The sequence below is a fragment of the Gigantopelta aegis genome, chromosome 3 (assembly GCF_016097555.1).
Source record: "Gigantopelta aegis isolate Gae_Host chromosome 3, Gae_host_genome, whole genome shotgun sequence".
Taxonomy (NCBI): Eukaryota; Metazoa; Mollusca; class Gastropoda; order Neomphalida; family Peltospiridae; genus Gigantopelta; species Gigantopelta aegis.
Genome location: NC_054701.1, coordinates 35,320,798 through 35,342,808, shown reverse-complemented (window position 1 = coordinate 35,342,808; position 22,011 = coordinate 35,320,798). Strand labels below are relative to the sequence as shown.

The following is a 22,011-nucleotide window of genomic DNA, read 5'->3' as shown; positions in this document are numbered from 1 at the left end:
TTGCACACTGAATTGTCCTATTCGTGTTTAGTTTATATTTTATGAAAGTGATCGAAGAGAACGTGTCTAACATTTATGCTGTTGGTGGAACCGTTTAATTTTCGCCAACAGCTGTAGAACATTGCTTACAAGTAAGTTACAGAAGTGAAGTTTCCTACATGATTTCTTTGGCCACCGACCGAGTTTCATACTGATTAGCGAAGAGGTTGGGGAAGAGGTTGCGTATATATCTACATGTCTACTCTGCTATAACATTTTCCATTAATTTATTGTATACATTTTTTGTAGCTTTCACGTGTGTTTTCTTCAAAATATCTAAATATGATTGCCAGAATAATCTGGCTTGTTGTACAAAAGTAGTGCGAGTCAGTGGGGGATGGGGGGGGGGGGGGGAGTAGGCGTGGTTTAAATTTTTTCGGTTCATCGAGATATGAACGAAAGAATCAATCAGGTTGCTGTAAAGTGTATAGATGCAAAGAAAATTTAATTATATATTTTTAACTAATATTATATTAAGCATCATGTGACAGTTCTGCACTAGTAAGGTGGGGTAAAATGCCAAGGCGGGGTAAAAGGCCCACCCCCTCGGTCTCCTATAGATACGTCCTCGTTCACTGATTCTATTGTTGGCCACCGAGAACGGCGACATCTGCTGAAAGATTCTGGAACTAACAGGTTCGCCATTGAAATCTAATTGGCATGTGAGAGGAGAACTTTTCGGTTTTCGGGGCATTTCATGTAAGCATGAGCCATTTTCTTCGACGCGTCAATTGGTGTAGAGTGAGGGGGCCATCACTGTTAGTATTTGTTAAGATTCTATGGCTGTTTACTTTCGAAATGTGCTGATATTCATTCATATGACTGTGTTTCTAATTTCTCGAGCTGCTGACATTTTTGGTCAACATGGCGATCGGGGCAAAAGGCCCATGCTGGTTGTGGGTCAGAACGCCCACAGTGGGCTTTTTGCCCCGTCACTAGGAAAAGGGTTGAATTGGTTGATCATGAGCCTATTGTTTTCATTTCAAATGTTGAAATCATTAGATGATCGCTGCTGAAGCTAATTTTTTGGATATGACTGACGAGTTATTTCGTTTGATTTCAGGCAACTACCACTGTGCTCTGCGCCATGAACGCCGCAGGCACATATGTGCCACCTATGTTTATTTTCGCACGTAAACGCATGGCAGACACCCTGATGACCGGGGCGCCACCTGGAACACTCGGCAGGTGTACTCCCAACGGATGGACTGATTCTAAGCATTTCATTGACTGGCTAAAACATTTCAATGCCCACGTGAAACCATCTGTTGCGGCAAAAACACAATTCTTGATGGGCATCATAGCCATAAAACTCTTGCTGCCATCGACTTTGCCAGAGATCATGGTATAGTCCTCCTAATTTTGCCTCCTCACTGCACCGATAAGATGCAACCCGTAGACGTCTCATTCTTTAAGCCCCTAAAAGTGGCTTATAACCGTGCCGCCGACAATTGGATGTTGTCGAACGCTGGCAAGAGAATCTCTCAATATGACGTGGCGTGCATATTTTCGGATCCCTACAACAGAATCACCACTGGAAAAAGCAGCAAATGGATTCCGCGCTACCGGTTTATGACCCTTCAACAATAACATATTTTCAGGTTGAGGACTTTGTAACCGCGGAACTCACTGACTGAACCGCAACCTGCTCCAGAAAATACGGTCAGTGAGACCTTCGCTCCACCAGACGTCGCTACCAATCAGTCCGCTCCACCAGACGTCGCTGCTAACCAGTCCGCTCCACCAGACGTCGCTACCAACCAGTCCGCTCCACCAGATGTCGCTGCTACCCAGTCTGCTCCACCAGACATCGGTGCTAACCAGTCCGCTCCACCAGACGTCAACAACAATGTTCCAGTGCCTTCCACTTCCAATCAAAGTTCACTATCCAGTCCCAAGCAGATCTTGGCATCACTGTACGCCAAACCAAAATCCATTCAAAAGCGTGCTCGCAAACGGAAAGCTAATAAAGCTGAGATATTGACGGCTTCACCCTATAAAGAGAAACTCCTAGCATCCGTCAAGCGTCCAAAACAAGTCACGAAAAAGACTCCTAAAACGAAGAAACCTAAAGACACCCGAAATGTAAACCCCTTGCCAGATGCTCATGCCGACTCTTCTGACGATGAAAACTGGCCAGACCTAGTTTGCGGAGAGCCGTTCTCCAATAGCTGCCCCGCTGAACAGTAGGTGCAATGTCTAGTGTGCCGCAAATGGTTGCATGCAGATTGCCAAAAAAGCGATGCTCAATAGATTTGTCAGATTTGTCAGTCAGACGACGACTTTTGAATTCAAATGAACCATCGAAAAGTAACGATGGCTAGCCTCCTACAGGAACTATAATCGATCGTTTTATTATGGTTTTGGTGAAGAACGTTCATTTTATATGAAAGTATAAGGTTTTAAGTTCAGTAAATAAATAATTGACTTGTATAGTGGATTCTCGTTTGGGAGGGTCAAAACGCCCACCCCATGGGCCTTATACCCCAGGCACGGGTCAAAACGCCCAGTTGGCTCAGTTTCAAAAATAGGCCAATTGCTCACTAATGGTTTTAACGATATCCCTCATCTCCCGTGTGAAATTACCTTGTATTAATGTCATCCGAATCCATGTGTTACCTGGAGGATTGCACCTTTCAATTCCCGAGTGGGGTAATTTTCCCGTAAGGGGGGGGGGGGGGGGGGCATTTTACCCCACCTTACCCTATGTATCAGGTCTTACCTCCGTTTTTATGAAAGTGAACGTTGTAATGAATTAAATATCACTTAGTACACAGTATATATAATTTTTTTATTTTATATGTGTGTGTATGTATGTATGTATGTAATTAAATTTTCTTTGCATCTATACACTTTACGGCAGTCTGATTGGTCCAGAGGTGCTTACTTTTTTTCGTTCATATCTCGATGAAATTAATCCACGTCTACTATCCCCACCCCCACCCACTGACTCGCACTACTTTTGTGCAACAAGCCGGATTATTCTGGCAATCATATTTAGATATTTTGAAGAAAACACACGTGAAAGCTACAAAAAAAAAAATGTATACGATAAATTAATGGAAAATGCTATAGCAGAGTAGACATATGGATCTATACACATTGATTAAGAAAAAAAAACACAACCAAAAAAAACCTCTTCGCTAACCATAACATGAGACTCGGTCGTTGGCCAAAGAAATCATGTAGGAAACTTTACGCTTGTAACTTACTTGTAAGCCATATTCAACAGCTGTTGGCGAAAATTAAACGGTTCCACCAACAGCATAAATGTTAGACACGTTCCCTTCATTCACTTTCATAAAATATAAACTAAACACGAATAGGACAATTCCTTCCAATATAACTAAATGATCCGTAAAAATGCACAGCAGCTGGAGGAAATGACGTCATTTACAAAACAAATCACCTGATTCAAATAATAGTGAATGAACGTTCGCATTCTTACGGGACATAAGTATCAATGAAGTTTACACAAACAATACTACAGGCATATTTAAAGCTAAACAAAATAAATTCAGTTATGTATTGTTAAAGTATGCATATAAATTTAATTATAAGGTTTTACCGCAATTATGTTTTGGTTCATGCAAGTATGAACCGAAAAAACGATGTGCACACTTTTGATTGACCCTCTACGCGGGATCATACAGTGTGCAAATCGTTTTTTCGGTTCATACTTGCATGAACCAAAAAATAATTGTGGTCAATTCTTAAATGAACATATGAAAATCATAGACCTGTATTGTTCTGGTATATGGTTCTAATTTTTAACAATGGCGCTTTCTTTTGTTTATTTGTTTGTTGTTTTTTAATTTTTTCTGTATCAAATTGTACGTTGCGACTATCATAATAAGCAGTTTTTCAAATAATAAAACTTTGTGATGTTGCAGTGTTTGCATCTTGATTGTCATTACTGGAGTAATCGCAGTCAGTAGCCGCATTAATGGAGACAACAAACGCAAGCACCACACCGCAATCAAACTTTCAAACTTTATTTCGAATCACTCAGGCCGTCAAACGACAGCATATGAGGACATATTTTACAATAGTTATTTACAGTGACAAGATGACAACAGGAGTTCTTCATAGAATATATACAGACATAATTCAAAATAGCTATACACACATTTTAAAAAGAAGACACGTGGTGACAGAACATTTAAATAAAGCAGATAAAAATGTTTATAAGTCAGTACTTTTAAAAGTATAAAATGATATTGAAGATGTTTATCTATGCTTTACTAAATTTACTTGTAATTTCAGAGATTAATTTTGACAATTTACGGAGAGTGCTTATTCTATTACAATTAAACAGTTCTTTGAATTTAAGAGTGCTAGTTTTTTATATAATAATATGGCTTTATAAACCTTTTGCGTGTATTCATGAAATAATTACATTTAAATAAGTAGTGATATTCATCTCCAATATTATTTTCTTCACACAATGTACATAATCTATTTTCGACTGGGATGCTATTCCAGCGTCCTGTTTCTGTGGGTAAATAATGATTACATGTTCTGAATTTCGGAAGGTTGGTCCGCAATTTTTCGGGTAATTTAATAAAGTATTTTTCCAAATTTAAAGTTTGTTTAAAAATAGAATATGTTTTGCCTTTGGATGTAGACTCGATGTTGTTATGCCATGTTTGTAGGTACTGGTCTAGTTGCCTTCGTTTAACATGCTCAATTAGTATTTTTACGGATGGGAAATGTTTCGACATATAAATATCAGTCATGCCTAGGTTATTTAACAGGTGTATTAAATTTTCTAGCCAATTATAACTGTGCCCGTTTGCAATAGAGTCTTTTATCATATAATTAAGAATTAAATTAGTGATTTTTGTAGATTTACCTTTAACTATACGTGCCCAGAATCCTATAATTCTTTGATCTATAACTAGTTTTAGTGGCGTTCTACCAAGTTCCCCATATAACATAAAAATAGGCGTACCCTTTTTTACTGGCAATAATCGTCTAAGAAAATTGATATGAATATGTTCTATTATGTCCACATTTTCGTATCCCCAGATTTCACAGCCATACATAAGTATTGGGAGGACCATTGAATCAAATAATTTAAGCTTGCAATCAATTGGCAAATTGTTATCCTTGGCTTTATATAAAACAAAATATATTGCTTTAGTTGCACGCTGAATTAAACATTGTTTTGTTATTTTAAATCGGACGCACGCGAACCGCATCAGCATTAATGGAAACATAGCTTTAGACTGTCAAAATTATCAAAATGTTTGACATCCAATAGCCGTTGATTAATAAATCAATGTGCTACCGTGGTGTCGTTAAACAAAACAAAATTTTGTTTGACCGTAGACGTATTACCGGAACGAGAAATAGTTCAAGGGACCCACTGACGGGGATTGGTCCTATAGCGACCGCGCATCAGGCGATCTCTTTATCACTGGTCTACGTCCCGCCCTCTAAGGTCAAGATCAAGTGTTTTGAATAACTTGCATATTCAGAATAAGCTGTTATAGCGCACGCCTGTCTTAGGCGCAGATTATGACCACTACAAGCTCCTCCGTCCAAGACAGGACATTTTGTTATATGTCTGTCATTTCATTGTTCATTTCAACTTATTTTCAGGCTTATATCCATTTAAAGTCCAAGCACGCCGTCCTTTGTCAAACACGCCTGAGCTATCTGCGCTGTCTGTCCAGGACAGTGGGTTAGTTAGAGAGAAGTCTTACAACTACCCACTGAGTCGTTAAAACTGTCGTTAAAACCGGGCTGCGAACCCAGTACCTACCACCCTTATGTCCGATGGCTTAACCTTTACACCACTGAGACCGGTAATACGTCTTTCAGATATACACTTATATATTTCCTGAAGAGACAGAGACACCGGCCTCGGTGGCGTCGTGGTTAGGTCATCGGTCTACAGGCTGGTAGGTACTGGGTTTGGATCCCAGTCGAGCAAGGGATCTTTTATTTGCGCTTCCCACAGGCAGGATAGCACAAACCATGGCCTTTGTTGAACCAGTTATGGATCACTGGTCGGTGCAAGTGGTTTACACCTACCCATTGAGCCTTGCGGAGCACTCACTCAGGGTTTGGAGTCGGTATCTGGATTAAAAATCCCATGCCTCGACTGGGACCCGAACCCAATACCTACCAGCCTGTAGACCGATGGCCTAACCACTACGCCACCGAGGCCGGTCACCAAGAAGATAAAGTGATATTAAATCCTCTGTGATCGACGTCTCGCATATTTTAGCATGTTCGCTGTGACCGTTCAACAACCTGGTCATAGCTCACAGCACTGAGAGTTCAAGCACCCCTTCCCCTCGGTTTAATAACGCACACCAGGGGCGTAGCGTAATCTTGGGGGGGGGGGGGGGGGGGGGGGGGGGGGTGTCGAATATGAACCAAGTGGACCTTTTTTCTATTTTGTTTTTGCACCACCAGAAACTCCACATGTATAAACCTGTATGTTTTTTAGTTCTGAAAGCGGAATATTTGCTTCGGGATGATCGGATTCAATGGTTTTGGTCTCACACCACCATTAATTTGTAGGTCGGGGCTTGTGGCCCATTTGTAAAGCGCTCGTCAGATGCGCGACCAATCTATCTCGTCCCAGTTAGTGCTTAACAAATGATGTAAAAAGGCCTTGGTATGTACTATCAGCCTGTGGTATGGTGCATAAAAAAAAAACATCCCTTGCTACTAATCCAAAACCACGGAGTAGCGGTAGGGGTTTCTTCTCATTATTTGTATTGTTCTTAACCATATGTTCGACACCATATTACCATATAAAAATATGTAGAACGTCATTAAATTAAATCTGGTGGGGTCGAATAAGAACCTAGCAGACCCCCCCCCCCCCCCCCCCCCCCCCATTCTCGCCGGTCTATGCCCCTGCATTTCTATCATTCTTTCAAATGGAGTGGGATCTAGATCAGTTAGCAGATGGATCCATTATTTGATTGAGGGTTTTTCCCGTGAAAAACCAGTGCTCCACAACCGGTATGTCAAAGGCCGTGGTATGTGCTGTCCTGTCTGTGGAAAAGTTCATATATAAAATATCGCTTGCTGCTAACTGACTTCCTCTAAGACTACATGTCAGAATTATCAAGCGTTTGACATCCAATAGCTGATGGTTAATAATAAATGTGCTTTAGTGGTGTTATTAAACAAGACACATTTTAAACTTTTCTTTCCATTAATTTATGTTACATTTATCACATACTAGTCCGAGTGTTCTGCCATTATGTTATTGTTTTTTAAAGAACAAATGGATTAGGTATAAGTTATACAATTTACTCTTCTCCATTAACAGAAGAACAGTTAATTATAATCAATATCTACCGTCAGAAATTTCTGCCAAAACAAGCAAACATTTCCCGCTCAAATACAAGAATAACCCTATTTTTGGCATTAAACATTTTTACATCGATCATGTCCGAGTTAGCTAATAACAAATATATCACACATTATATGTAATCGCTAATACACACACTACAGGAAGAAACCCGATAGCACCCGAACATTTTGTTGAAAGGGACTATTTAGGGCCGTCAGAAACAGATATGCAAAAATAAATGTTGTAATAAGTGTGGGTTAAACAAAACATTAACAAACACCCATCCCCCCCCAAACAAAAACAACAACAACAAAAACAACAAAAACACCCAAAACAAAACAAAAACCACACCACACACACCCAGAAACGTACAAGAAAGACCTAGCAATGAATTTGGTTAATTCCGCAAAAATAAAATGCTAATATATATTTCAACTTGTTTGCTTATTATTACCTTCATTTCTTCGTCTTCTTCTTCCTCCATCTCTCTCTCTCTCTCTCTCTCTCTCTCTCTCTCTCTCTCTCTCTCTCTCTCTCTCTCTCTCTCTCTCTCTCTCTCTCTCTCTCTCTCTCTCTCTCTCTCTCTCTCATACACACGCACACATATAAAAAACAAAAACAACAAACTAAAAAAGATACAACATATCTTTTATTATGGTTCTGCAGTAAGTATACACAATAACAGATAACAGACTATTTATTAAAAGCTGATTCCATGCTTTTACGACGTATTAATGAAGGGGAGACAATGAAAAGTTCAAACCGATTACGCCGGGTCGTTTCTTTTCTGAATAAAGCAACCACCGCCCTTCGAATCGGCGTCGCCAGAGTCATGTACACAACAACGCGCAAAAAGCTGTTCGAATTCATCATCGTGGCTCCGGCAAATGACAAATACCGGCCAGTTGAAACATTCTTGAGAATCAGGGAGTACAGCATGTACGGATATGTGCTTACGACGAACATAATCAGGATGATGATGAGTATCTTGGAAAAGTTTACTTGCTGTTTGAAATACGGCAGAAGCTTACTCTGTCCGAAAGCGGTACCGATGACTCGTCGCTTCTTTCGTATTTCTCTCACGATCTGTGCACAGCAGACCAGCATGATGAGGAAATGCAGCAGATGGACGCTGGAGTAGATGTAGATGGAGTAAGGTCCACAGTGCACAAGACACAGCTCGAGCGAAAATCTGTCCGAAGCGAACGTGTAGCATCTGGGGAAGATGAAGCCCAGTCCAGCATTGAGCATGGCGAGACACCAGAACCCAGCTACGTAGAACCCGACCTTCTTCCTGGTCATCACCGATGTGTAGATGTCTGGCTTGGTGACGGCAACCCACCGGTCGAGTGTTACGAGAGTCAGGGAGTAGATGGACATGTACGAAGCCGTCATCGAGATGAAGGCTATCTGCGCCATCACGCTGTCCGAGTACGGGTAGAAGTTGAGGAAGCTGGAAGGAGCGGTGGAGACCAAGACCACGAGGCCAACCAACAGATCCGTGACGGTCATGTTCAGGACGATGAAACCAGCACACGACTGTAGAGTCCTCGTCTTCATCACGGCAGAAATGACAAGACAGTTGCCCATAACGATAGAGAGTCCAAGCAAAGTGTTTATTACTCCAAAGACTATGTTTTCAGTACCCGCAATGTTTTGCACAGATATGCTGTTGTTATTCGTAACGTTGGCTTCCTCTTCTTCGTTTAGATGAAACATAATGGTACTGTTGTTGGCCATGCTTGTATTCATTTAATATTTTCCTTTTGCGGGGTTTTGTGTGTGTGTGTGTGGGGGGGGGGGGGGTGTTTTTGTGTTTTTGAGGTGTGTGTTATTTTCTTCTGTTTATGGATTTGGAATGAAATTCGATAACAGTGATCAAGGTTTCCCACAGTAATAATTATATAATTACAAAGTGACCTTGTATCCGACGAAAGAAAATTCCTCCAGAAAAATTCACCGATGGAATTCACGAGGCTTGATTAGTCAGAAAACATTGTTTTTTGTTTTTTTGTTTTTTTTTAATCAGTACACTGGTAAATAGATCCAAGTTAATATCAATATTGATGAACATGTGATAATCCAAACGTTTAAAGCCACAAATTCATTTAGTTATCCATAAAAAAGAACACGTCAGCTTTTACAAGATCTCCTGGTATCTGTGGACTTCAGAGTCAAGTGAAATCACACATACGTCTAAATATTGTTGTTGTTGTTGTTTTATCAGCATATTCCAACAAGACGCGTACGGATATCACACACGAATTCACGCACAGAATCACTGGAGGGGAAAACCCTACACGAAATATGACATACGATAAGCACTACGATGAATCCACGATCGTCATTAAACAAGACTGTCTAGAAATATGGTTATAACTCCATCCAAAAACACTTTCACGTGTACATTTTCAAATACATTTACTGTTAACATGCCATAACTGACAAAGCATGGAATCAAATGTAGTGTTTGTATCGCTAGTCTCGTGTTTTTGAGAAACAATGATAACAGACGCTACCATGTTGATAACACATTAGCACGTGCCAATTATTATATTGTTATTGTTTAGGCAACACACAACATGCACCTGGTACTGCAAGCAATTAGAAAGGGACGACTGACGGAAATGATTTCTAACTCATTACTATACCCAGTGGTCATATTGCGCGCGACACAGGTGGTAATATTAAAATGTACGCGCGTGACACAAGTGGTAATATTAAAATTAACGCGCGTAACACAAGTGGTAATATTAAAATTATCGCGCATGATACAAGTGGTAATATTAAAATGAACGGCATTATACATGTGGCAATATTAAACTGAAAGCGCATGATACATCTATTAACCAGAACAGATTTTGGAAAATGATATCTGATAATTTGATATTTAAGAGTACAATTTAATCTTCTGTTAATATTATTTTAAATGAGTAGAATAAACCTGTCACGTGCGTATTGGGAGAGGAGGGGTGGAGTGGTTAGGATGATAAGATAAGAAACATATAAAGGATGGTGTTGGAGACCCATGGCTTAATCGACAGCTTTATTGTATTTCCATGTTGTGCCATTGCAGAACACAGTAGCACAAGGAACGCGTTTTAAATTATAATTTGGAGCTATTTGAGTGATTTGGAATCGATCGCCATAGGTCGGCCCATTGGGCTATTTTTCGTTTCAGCCAGTGCACCACGACTGGTATATCAAAGGCCGTGGTATGAGCTATTCTGTCTATGTGACGGTGCATATTAAAGATTTCTTGCTACTAATGGGGGAAAAAAGCTGGTTTCCTCTCTAAAACGATATGTAAAAATTACCAAATGTTTGACATCTGCTAGCCGATGATTAATATATCAATGTGCTCTAGTGGTGTTGTTAAACAAATCAAACTTTAACTTTTAACATTAATGACACATCATGACTCCTCAACAGTGAATTAACATAAATTAACAAGACTCCAATCTGTTAGCAGCTTGATCACTAACAATTGTTGGGTTAATTAGCGAGTTCGCTGGCAGCCACGACACCACTAGAACACATGGCTTAATTAATAATCGACTATTGGAGGTCAACAATTGATAACTGTGATACCTGCTATGAGTAAGCAATGACGTGATTCGGGTTATAAGATATTCCGAATGTAATTTCACTACGGCCGAACATATTAGGTTCTGACTAGCTGTTCTGTTCGAACATTAGGTTTTGGGGGGTTTTTTTATTAGGGTCAGGGTCATGGGGACTGGGTTAGGGTAATATATACCTTCAAAATAAAAGTGTATTTAAACTATGTAAGCATGAGGGGTAGAGTAGGGAAGAAAACACATCCACACATGGTGAATCGTGTCGGCTTGTGACAGGGTAGCGAAAGACATTGCAGCCGCAACCCGGTGGTAATGCGCTCGCTTGATGTGCGGTCGGTCTAGGAGCAATCCCCGTCGGTGGGACCATTGGGCTGTTTCTCGTTCTAGCCAGAGTACCACAACTGATATTTTAAATGCCGTGTTATGTTCTATCCCGTCTGTGAGATGGTGGATATAAAAGATCACTTGCTGCTTTTGGAAAAAAAATGCAGAGGATTTCCTTTCAGACAACGAATAAAACATTACCAACTGTTTAACATCTAATGGTCGATGATTAATAACTCAAAATGTTTTAGTGGTGTAGTTAAACAAAACAAACTTTTAACTTTTAACTTTCTATTATATACCCACCCCCTGAATTTTTTTTTTTTAAAAAATACAATACTGAGTAGTTGGTTGGGTTTTTTGTTGTTGTTGTTGTTGTTGTTGTTGTGGGTTGTTTTTTGGGGTTGTTTTTTTTTTTGGGGGGGGGGGGGTTAATGGACCGTGACACAAAAGAACGTTAGAAAGAAAGAAAGGAACGAAGGAAGAAAGACGTGTTTTAAATCGCACTGAACACATTTCAATTACGGTTATATGGCGTCGGGCATATGGTTAAGGACCACGAACAGACTAGTACAAACCACGGTTTTTGTTACACCAGTTGTTGAACATTAGTTGGAATGAGAAAAAGCCCTAATGGACCCACCGACGGGATCGATCCTAGACCAAAGGCGTATCAGGCGAACGCTTTACCACAAGGCTATAAGAAAGAAGTAAATGCATTAATTTATTAATGCCAATGACATATGCTATCATTTGTCATTAATATCATAATCACATTAATTTCAGTATTCACAACACACGGTCTCCTACCACGCTTATGATCAATTCATAACAGCGCTTGAACCAATGCTTAAAAGGACTCAGAAATCATGAGAATGAAATTTCTATCAAAAAATACTATTGCTCATGTTTTATAATGATAAAGAATCCTTTAATACCAATACCTAATGCCTAACAAACAAAATAAACCGCCATTTGTAAAAATTACATTTTTATCTCTACGACACCTTTATGAACTTTAGATATGTTGATAACACTTATCAAAGCGATAAACAATCATTTGTACAGGAGAGCATTGTTGTGGTGTATTTAAAGATTTGACAGCTGGTACTGTTCCGATTCCTTATCTCAGATGAACACCCCTCATGCGCATTTAAACAATATAGCTATAGTCATCGCGCTATAGCCGTACTACGCCATTCATCAAAATGAAACTCTCCGTTAGAATTCGCGGGGACTGGTTCGCTGTGCCTTGCAAAGGGGCTGAAAAGATAGCCTGGCTGGGAGACGAAACCCTACGGCGTTACTACAAATCGAGGAGCAACGTCGGCCATGCCGAGGAAAAAGTGTACGAAGTGAGAAAAGCGAAAGGCAGTGCCATTCTTGACATCGACGACAGCATCAAAGATGTGCTCGACGACAATGATTTTGCAACTGTTGGTAAGACTACCACAGCATTAAACACTTTAATTCAGGGTTCAAGCTGTCTTTCGTCAAATCGTCAAATGTGAATTTACCAAATCGCCAAATGCGAATTTACCAAATCGCCAAATGCGAATTTACCAAATCGCCAAATGCAAAAGCAAATATTACTTCCCATTCGCCAAAATATAACCCTTTGTTTTTTTCGAAAATTGTCTGCGCTTTGTAGATCCAGTCATTTTATACTTGAATTTGGTTACTGATTTCATCACCAGTTTCGCCAAATCCTAATCCAGATTAAATCCCGAATAATGGAGGTTAGTAGAGTCTTAAAGTCACATGCCTGAGTTTACTGCAATTTTTAAGATGTTATCGACTAACAGAGACATTTTAACGATTGTAATTACATATCAAATATATTTTTCTGCATAAAATATTAGTGGCTGTATTTTAAACGTGTTTATGATCGTTCTATTATTTGTATTAGGTTAAATTTCATTTTATTTCTTAAAATATATTTTTTTGAAAACAAAATCCAGTTTGGCCTTCTTACAAATATTAAGATGATCAGAAACACGTTGAATATACAGACACTGATATTCTAAACAAGAAAATATATTTAATATTTAAGTTTAATCGTAGAAATATTTTATTGGTCGGAAACATCTTACAATCAGCAAACTCAGGAATGTCCCTTATAATTGTCCTTCATGAGTGTTAAACGAAAGCATTAGTCAGATCAAACCGCAGTTTTTACATAGTTTATTTTACTAAAATATGAATGATATTTTGTTTTATGAAAAGGACAGTGAAAGTTTGTTAAAGTTAGTATTTGTTTAACGAGACCACTAGAGCACATTGATTTATTAATCATCGGTTATTGGATATCAAACATTTGGTATTTTTGACATATAGTCTTAGAGAGGAAACCCGCTACATGTTTCCATTAGTAGCAAGAGATAATTTTATATGTACCATCCCACATACAGGATAGCACATACCACGGCCTTTGGTACACCAGTCGTGGTGCACTGGCTGAAACGAGAAATGGGCCTACCGACGGGGATCGATCCTACAATGACCGCGCATCAGCCGAGCGCTTTACCACTGGGTGAAAAGGACAGTGGAGGCATATTTGTGTAACGACACCTTAGCACATTTTAAACTACGACTATTTAGTTCTAAATAAGGGAGATATGAAACCAATTCCGCCGCACAGTCCTACCGAAAAAGCAGCAAGGGTTCTTTTATATGTATTCGCTCATTTCATTTACGCGTTTACCTTAGGTTGACACCCATCAGCCAATATAGTTTTTCGTGTTGGGGTGTCGTTAAAAATTAATTCATTCGTTCATTGATTTACTCTCATGGGCAGTGTAATACATACCACGGCCTTGTGGTGGAACTGGTTGAGACCGTTGGGTGGCTCCAGAGAGGGTCACAGGGGCCTGTGCCCCCACCACCCGTTTAAAGTTCCCTTTTAATGACTTAAAACGATTTTTGTTATCATACACAAAAATACAACATACACGATATACAACATACACAATATACAACATACACAATATATAACATACAAAATATACAACATGCACAACATACACAATATACAACATACACAATATACACATACACAATATACAACATACACAATATACACATACACAATATACAACATACACAATATACACAATATACAACATACACAATATACAACATACACAATATACACATACACAATATACAACATACACAATATACACATACACAATATACACATACACAATATACAACATACAATAAACAATAAAACAGCATTTTTTCAGCATTACTATTATTATCGTAGTATATTAAAGATACATTATATAAACTGGTTGCTTTAATAGGGAGACAAGTGCAGGCAACACAAGTGCATAATGATTTTAAAACACCAAGTTATGTTTTCAAACGCATTTTACTCGAAATTATTTTCCAACTTGAAGAAAATTATCTTTCAGTTATCTTTATTACCAGTGTGTTCATTTGTCCACATATATATATATATATATATATATATATATATATATATATATATATATGATATATATGATATGACATACATAATTCTATAAGGAAACATTCAGTGAAATATCCATTGCGTTATTTTTGGCTCTTTGTATTTTATAAGGAATAAAAACATGCCACAAATTATTTTAAAATCTACATAAGTAAAGTTTGTTTTGCTTAACTACATCACTAGAAGGCCATCTCATATAAAGGTCTCGTTGGTATTTTTGGTCCCGCCCAGGACAATGTATACTGAAAATAATTTCAAAGCTAAATCAATGATTCAAACTTGTGTAATTTAATAATTATTCCTAGGCCCAGTTTGGTATATAGAGAATAATACACGAGTGGCCGTTAGATACCATTTATCTTTCAACAAGTTGCTTTAAAATGTATCTAACGAGCGAAGACGAGTTTGATACGTTTTTAAACAACGAGTTGCATATCGTTAAAAACCAGGTTTTAAGCAAATTTTAACATCTTTTTCGACTAAAAGTTATTTACAGCTCTTGCACTTACGCGTCACAGACAAATGATTGTCAAGTTTGTTTGTTGTTGGGGTTTGTTTGGGGTTTTTTTTTTTGGGGGGGGTTTAATATTTATTTTCCTCAGTCCATTCTGACAATGTCAAGGTTGGGGAGTCTTGAATTCATGGCCTTACATCAAAGTAATATAATTTATATACATGTACATATATCTAATGTGTGGTATAATAATGTTATATAGTCATATATAACAATTTGATACATAAATGCATTTGTAATGTTTCTGTATAAATTAAAGATTGGTAAAAAACAAAACAAATTGCTATGACGCATATAATGGAAAGGACTGGGAAATATAGGAGAAGAAGAAAGAAGATATAATGGTTAAAACACATAATAATAAATTGATAAATAAATAAGCAAACAAACGAACAAAACAAAACAAAACAAATAAATAAATAAACAAATAAAATAAATAAATAAATACATGGGAGGGGGGTGTAAATCTATACTAGCGCGAAACGAAAAAGACCTGGAATTCGAAACAAGCTATTGTTAGGAAATACGTTTCAGTCAAAGAGATTAAGCCATGGTGTCCATTGTTGATTAAAAATTTCGTAATTGCAATTCTTATATAAAATAAATCTTTGTTTTTCAAACTTGTTTCGCAAAATGTTTTTAACTCCATTGATATTTAATATTTTTTCTGTACTTTCATACAGTAGATATAATATTTAATGTTGATAATCAACCAATTTACAAAGTTACTATTTTCGTTATTGATCATACCAAACATAACAATATCTTGACTAAAAATAATGTCAATTCCTGTTTCAGTCAATATCCATTCTCGTATTGATTCCCAAATGTGGTTAACCTTGTTACAGTCAAAGAAAAGATGTTGTAACGTTTCACATGAAGCTTTGCAGAAGTCGCAAGCATTAGAATCCACGTAATGTATCATATACAAAAATGTATTAGTAGTTAAGATTCTGTGTACTATTCTATACTAAAACCATGATAATGTTGTGTCTTTTACACATCGAAAAGGAATAACATAATACTTTTCCCATTTCGTTGTATCATACATGTATCCTTCATTTGCATATTTCAATTGTGCTTTTGGAATGACAGTTTGTGAATTTAACATATCATACATATGTTTACAACCGCTTTTGTCTTTTAATAAATGTTTTATCTTAAACGGGAAAACAGGATTTTTAAGACTTGTGAAAGTGTCATCGTTTATGTTTTCTAATTTGTTTATAAATGATTTAACAGCATTTGTTATTTACGCATATTCCAAGAAATTTGTATTTATATGATATTTTGTTATAAACTGTTCGTATCTTAAAACATCACCTTGTTCGTTTAATAAATCATTAATAAATGTGATACCATTATTGATATAATGTTTGTATATAAATGGTTTGTTACCTATACATATTTTGCTGTTATTCCAGATATTAATACTTAATATATCATCCACACTTTGTGGGTTTTGAACTTTTTGTATATCTATTCAGCTGGACAGTGTTTCTCTCCAAAACCTATTGCGAATATGTTCTATTTTGCGCGTTAGGAAATAATCACCTTGTTTAATCATGTCTGTTAATATGTTTGTAATTGACTTAAACAAAGTGATCCACTTTGAGTTATTTAAAAACATTCTTCGAATCCATGTACATTTCAATGCTGTTATAAAATTATTTATGTTTATTATGATTGTCAGGTTAACTATACGTCACAGTGTAATCGATTTCGATCGTGCTATTTTTTCACTGGATGTATGGCATTAGTGACCTGGTCATCTAGGAGCAGCCAGTCGTCTGTCTTGAAATTGTTAACACATGTACATGTACATGTGTAAACAGGTATGTGTTATCAAAACTAACGAATGGTGTTCTCACCAACGGGTGTGTAAGAAATACATAGCTTTTGGTCTTTAAAATCTTCAGACATTATAAAATTACCTGCAAATAACAGTGTGTTCTGGACATAATAAAATAGTTAATTTATCATTGAATATTAATTTTGTTTTTCAGTGCTGGATAGTGACATGTCAAGTCCCGTCACCGGACCAGCAGAAATTGTATACTTTGAAGAAAAAATGTATCCTTTGGAACACTTAGCTTAGTTGTCAGATATCAAATATGCAATACAAGACACGTTAAATAACAACAACCTGTCTATAAAGAACAGTGCCAAATATACAAATGAATGTATTGTGCCTCTTATTTGTTTAACATTAGCGGTCACTTCGTCTCAAAGCCAGATGCCTTGGGTTGTAAACAGGTTTAATTTGTATCTACTGGGAATATTGCACCAGAGATTTCTATAGGTACATTTAAAACATTCCTTTTATTATCGGGTCGGGAAGTAGCCCAGTGGTAAAGCGCTTGCTTGATGCGCGGTCGGTTTGGGATCGATCCCCGTCGGTGGGCCCATTGGGCTATTTCTCGTTCCAGTGCACCATGACTGGTATATCAAAGGCCGTGATATGTGCTATCTTGTCTGTGGGATGGTGCATATAAAAGATCCCTTGCTACTAATGGAAAAATGTAGCGGGTTTCCTCTCTAAGACTATATCATATAGTCAAATATGTCAAATTTATCAAATGTTTGACATCCAATAGCCGATTAATAAATCAATGAGCTCTAGTGGTGTCGTTAAACAAAACAAACAAACTAACTAATCCTTTTATTATTTAAAGAGTTTAAGGATGGAAGGAGACTGGTTCGTATAACCTGGAGGGGTGGGGTAGTGGATAAAGATCAGAGCATAGCAATATTGAGTTTCCTTAAGGCAAAAAAGGACACCTTTAAATTAAAAGATACCTTTTTGTATTATCTGATAGACAACTGTTTCCTCTTGGTGTTTACCTGACTGTGTCGAATGTGTGTAGAGTGAGGTACCTTTTCCCCCTTTACAGTTGGCTGCTTATTGCGGGTTTTCAAGATGAAAACGGGGCTCTCTTAAGAAAGATGGCCGATTTATTGAAATGGGTCGGTTGAGGTTTTGCGCAATTTTGTCTTTTTATTTCTTTTATTATTTTGCTTCATGTTACAAATAACATCCACGGGATAAAGATATCATCGAGAAATAAAGTCCCCACACTCCCTCCCTCCTCCCCTTCTGTCTGTCTCTCTGTCTGTCTCTCTCTCTCTCTCTCTGTGTGTGTGTCTCTCTCTCTCTCTCTCTCTCTCTCTCTCTCTCTCTCTCTCTCTCTCTCTCTCTCTCTCTCTCTCTCTCTCTCTCTCTCTCAGGCCAAACAGATACAATTATTTCCTTAATTAATATCTAGATCAAATACAAGCATAAAACAAGCTTCTGAGGTAAGATTTTATTATATGTACATATAATTGCACGTGCTAGAATTGCTACATTCATAAAGTAAATATATGGTATAGTCATTCGTGTAATTAGACGTTTTGTGTATTGGTCAAGATGGTCAGTCTATGTGGAATGGGTTGCGTTTTACGTTGAATACCGCTTACGCACGTGTAGGTATGAAATCTCACCGATATAATTTTCTTGCACCTTTCAGTACATATCACTGGACGGGAACAGCCTGTCTACGGATGATTTGGTGAGACTCGGGAAAGGAGAATATCTCATCAAGGTAAGCAGGATAAGGTTGAATAGTTTATTAGTTAGTAGTATTTTAAAAAATAAACTATATGACCACCTTTTAAATTTGTTTTTTAAAAATCCTGCAAACTGAATGAAGAGTAAACATTCCCATTCGCGTCTTTTATACAGCCATCATTTCTTCTTTCATTTTTGTTTAAAGGTGCGTTATCGAAGTTGCAGGTGCCATTCAAATTAATCAATCCTACGTGTAATCTTTGCATGTTTAATTCAAAACTATCAGAATTTTAATGTGCTGACACTCGGCGTAAAATGTGGTTTTCTCAAGAATCCTTAGCAACAAATATAAAGTACATATAAAAAAGTTTTTCACGTAATCCATTAAAATACACCCACCCACCCCCAGTCAGTCCTTTGTCAATATGGAAATGTAATTACAGTTCAAACTGTGACGTCACGCGTAAACCTGTCGACCACTTTTATTGGATTTTGAAGGAATACAAATGTATAAATAGTGGCAAATGAAATTATATATATTTGATTGTAATTGCTTTGTGTAGGTATGTATTTAAAGGTATAATATTTACATCTTAAAAACGAAAAAAATGTTACTGTGTTTTTGTTATTATATTTGTTATTATTGTTTCTAATTTTTACATGCAATGTTTTGCTAAATTAATTTTTAAAGAATGTGATTTGCCATTACATTTAACAGCTTACACCTGATGCAGAACAAAAGGTTCAGGCTGCCAGAAATCTTGTTGATGAAATTTTGGCTAGCAACAAAGGTAACAATAAATAAGCATTTTTCAGGGAAAAATCCTTCCGACCCCCGCCCCACTCCCACCGCAAAAGAAAGAGTAAAACATCACCCTAATACTCATACATGTATGTGTATTATTACATATTATTTGTTGCATCATAGACAAGCCTAAAATTAACAATTTGGTAATAAAAAAATCGTCGCTTTATTTGTTCACGTGATCTGACGTAATGTTTTCGGATCTTGTCGGATTAGCGGAAAATGGCGACATTTTTAAAAACCGACTTTAGTTGGGTTTTTGTTTCTCTATGATTACCATACTTATATGGTAGAGTGTGAGCACGCACATTTCCAGATCGGTATGTGAATAACTAATGTAGCAAACAAAGATTTATTTTTGTGTTTTGACACATCAATGACGCCTAAAAATACGTTTTTAGTCGCTTTAAGTAATTGGTATTTTCATGTTTAATTTTTAAAGGACGTCTTCTTTCTTATACACTTTAACCGTAAAATAAATATTTAAAAATAAGTAGTTGCCTCTCTACAACAACCACTCCCACTACATTATAAAGAATTGAATTTGAAAGATGAGGTTGGAAAATAATAATTAGTTTCTTGGATGATCTAAATGAAAAACTGTTTAAAGTTCATACGTATAATTGCAATTGATTTTTAGAGTCTGTAATTACCATTTGTCTATTACAAAACAAATATATGTGATTTATTCCAGTTGTCTATGGAATCACAACGGGATTTGGCAAGTTTGCAAGGATAACAATTCCCAAAGAAAAGCTAACGTAAGATTTTGTCTCAAACTATAATCTTGTAATTTGAATCTTATGACATAAGGAGCGGGGTATATCTCAGTGGTAGAGCGCTGTCGTGAAGAGTGATAGATCGCAGGATCGATCGCCGTCAATGGACTTGGTGTTTTTTCTGTTCCTGTCAGTGCCCCACGGTAAATACATCAACGGTCGTGGTATGTACTGCCTATGGTAATTATGTACATAAAAGATATCTTGCTGCTTTATCGAGATTAGTAGTTTATGTGGCTTCCTTTCTGTTTTTCTGTTCCACCACCTGTTGAAATAACCATATTTTATACACCACATAACCGTAGTTTTAAGGTAGGTAGGTAACTAGTTTTACGTGCTCATATACCACTGGGGTTTCGAACACGCCCGTAGTTTTTAATATGCTCACGTGTGGGTAAGGTTAGGATACAAGTTATTTGTTATGCAATACAAAATGATGATCCAACTTTATAGCAACACATGGCCATCGAGGTGTGTTTCTGAGGCTATCGCTTTCTTAGTCTCGTGAATATTTGTTTTGGTTTTATTATTGTAGTTATTTACGATAGATCGAGCCTATAAATATGTGTGTGTGCGTGCGCGCGCGCGATTGTGTGTACGTGTTTATTTAAGCATAACTGTATGTTTATTTATTTATTTTCAGTCAACTACAAGAAAATCTCATCAGATCCCATGCAGCAGGTATGTTAATTAACATTGATCAATCAAACTTTACAATGTCCTATGCATTATAAACATTTATTGCATCGATAACTACTAAATTGTAGATTATACTTTCAAAACAAAACTTAAATATTATACAAGCGCAGAAAATCGTTTTCAAATTCTTATTCAGAGATGTACTCTGATCAGTTATCAGCCCATTGGACTATTTCTCGTTCCAGCCAGTGCACCACGACTGGTATATCAAAGGCCGTGGTGTGTGCTATCCTGTCTGTTGAATGGTGCATATAAAAGATCCCTTGCTACTAATGGAAAATTATAATGGGTTTCCTCTTTTAGACTATATGTCAAAATGACCAATGATCAATTTGAGATCTAAGATGGCCGCCGAGAGGTAACACACGTTAAATTCTCTCCTGCTTAAGTTGCATCTATATGTGTGCAGGGATATTAACTTGAATCAGAATTAGTGCTCAAGATTCAACTCAGACCAATAAAAATACGTCCATTTTGATCTATAACCTGCCTAACGTTTTTACGATTTTAGTCCACGTCAGAATTTACTGCAAGCAACTTTTGAAATTTGCAAAACACCTGTCATAAGCAAACACTCAATAACAAAGTACTAAAAATTGCTGTAACAATAGTTAACAAATTATTTGTACATAGCAATAGTAGTAAGAATAGTTGTTGTAGTAATAGTAGTAAGAATAGCTATAGCAATATTAGCTGTAACAATAGTAGTAAGAATAGCAGCAGCAATAGCACTAAGAACAGCAGCAGAAATAGTAATCAGCAATAGTAGTAAGAATAGTTGTAGTAATAGTAGTAAGAATATCTATAGCAATAGTAGTAAAACTAGCAATATTATCTGTGGCAAAAGTAGTAAGAATAGCAGCAGTAATAGTAATCAGAATAGTTCTAAGAATAGCTGTAACAATAGTAATATGAATA

At 37.1% G+C, this 22,011-nt stretch overlaps 1 protein-coding gene across 3 annotated transcripts in view; it reads left to right on the top strand.

The window, feature by feature from the left end:
* LOC121367942 (histidine ammonia-lyase-like) overlaps nucleotides 1-22,011 on the top strand; it is a 39,251-nt gene that overhangs the window by 1,068 nt on the left and 16,172 nt on the right. Inside the window, exons 1-7 of one of the 3 annotated variants that reach the window (XM_041492410.1) lie at nucleotides 12,477-12,708; nucleotides 17,267-17,333; nucleotides 18,527-18,557; nucleotides 18,770-18,844; nucleotides 19,529-19,601; nucleotides 20,310-20,376; nucleotides 21,038-21,075. In XM_041492410.1, the coding sequence (XP_041348344.1) occupies nucleotides 12,477-12,708; nucleotides 17,267-17,333; nucleotides 18,527-18,557; nucleotides 18,770-18,844; nucleotides 19,529-19,601; nucleotides 20,310-20,376; nucleotides 21,038-21,075 (583 nt within the window). Of the gene's footprint in view, nucleotides 1-12,476; nucleotides 12,709-15,906; nucleotides 16,174-17,266; nucleotides 17,334-18,526; nucleotides 18,558-18,769; nucleotides 18,845-19,528; nucleotides 19,602-20,309; nucleotides 20,377-21,037; nucleotides 21,076-22,011 lie in introns of those variants that run through there. The other 2 variants (XM_041492409.1, XM_041492408.1) reach the window with 2 other exon arrangements.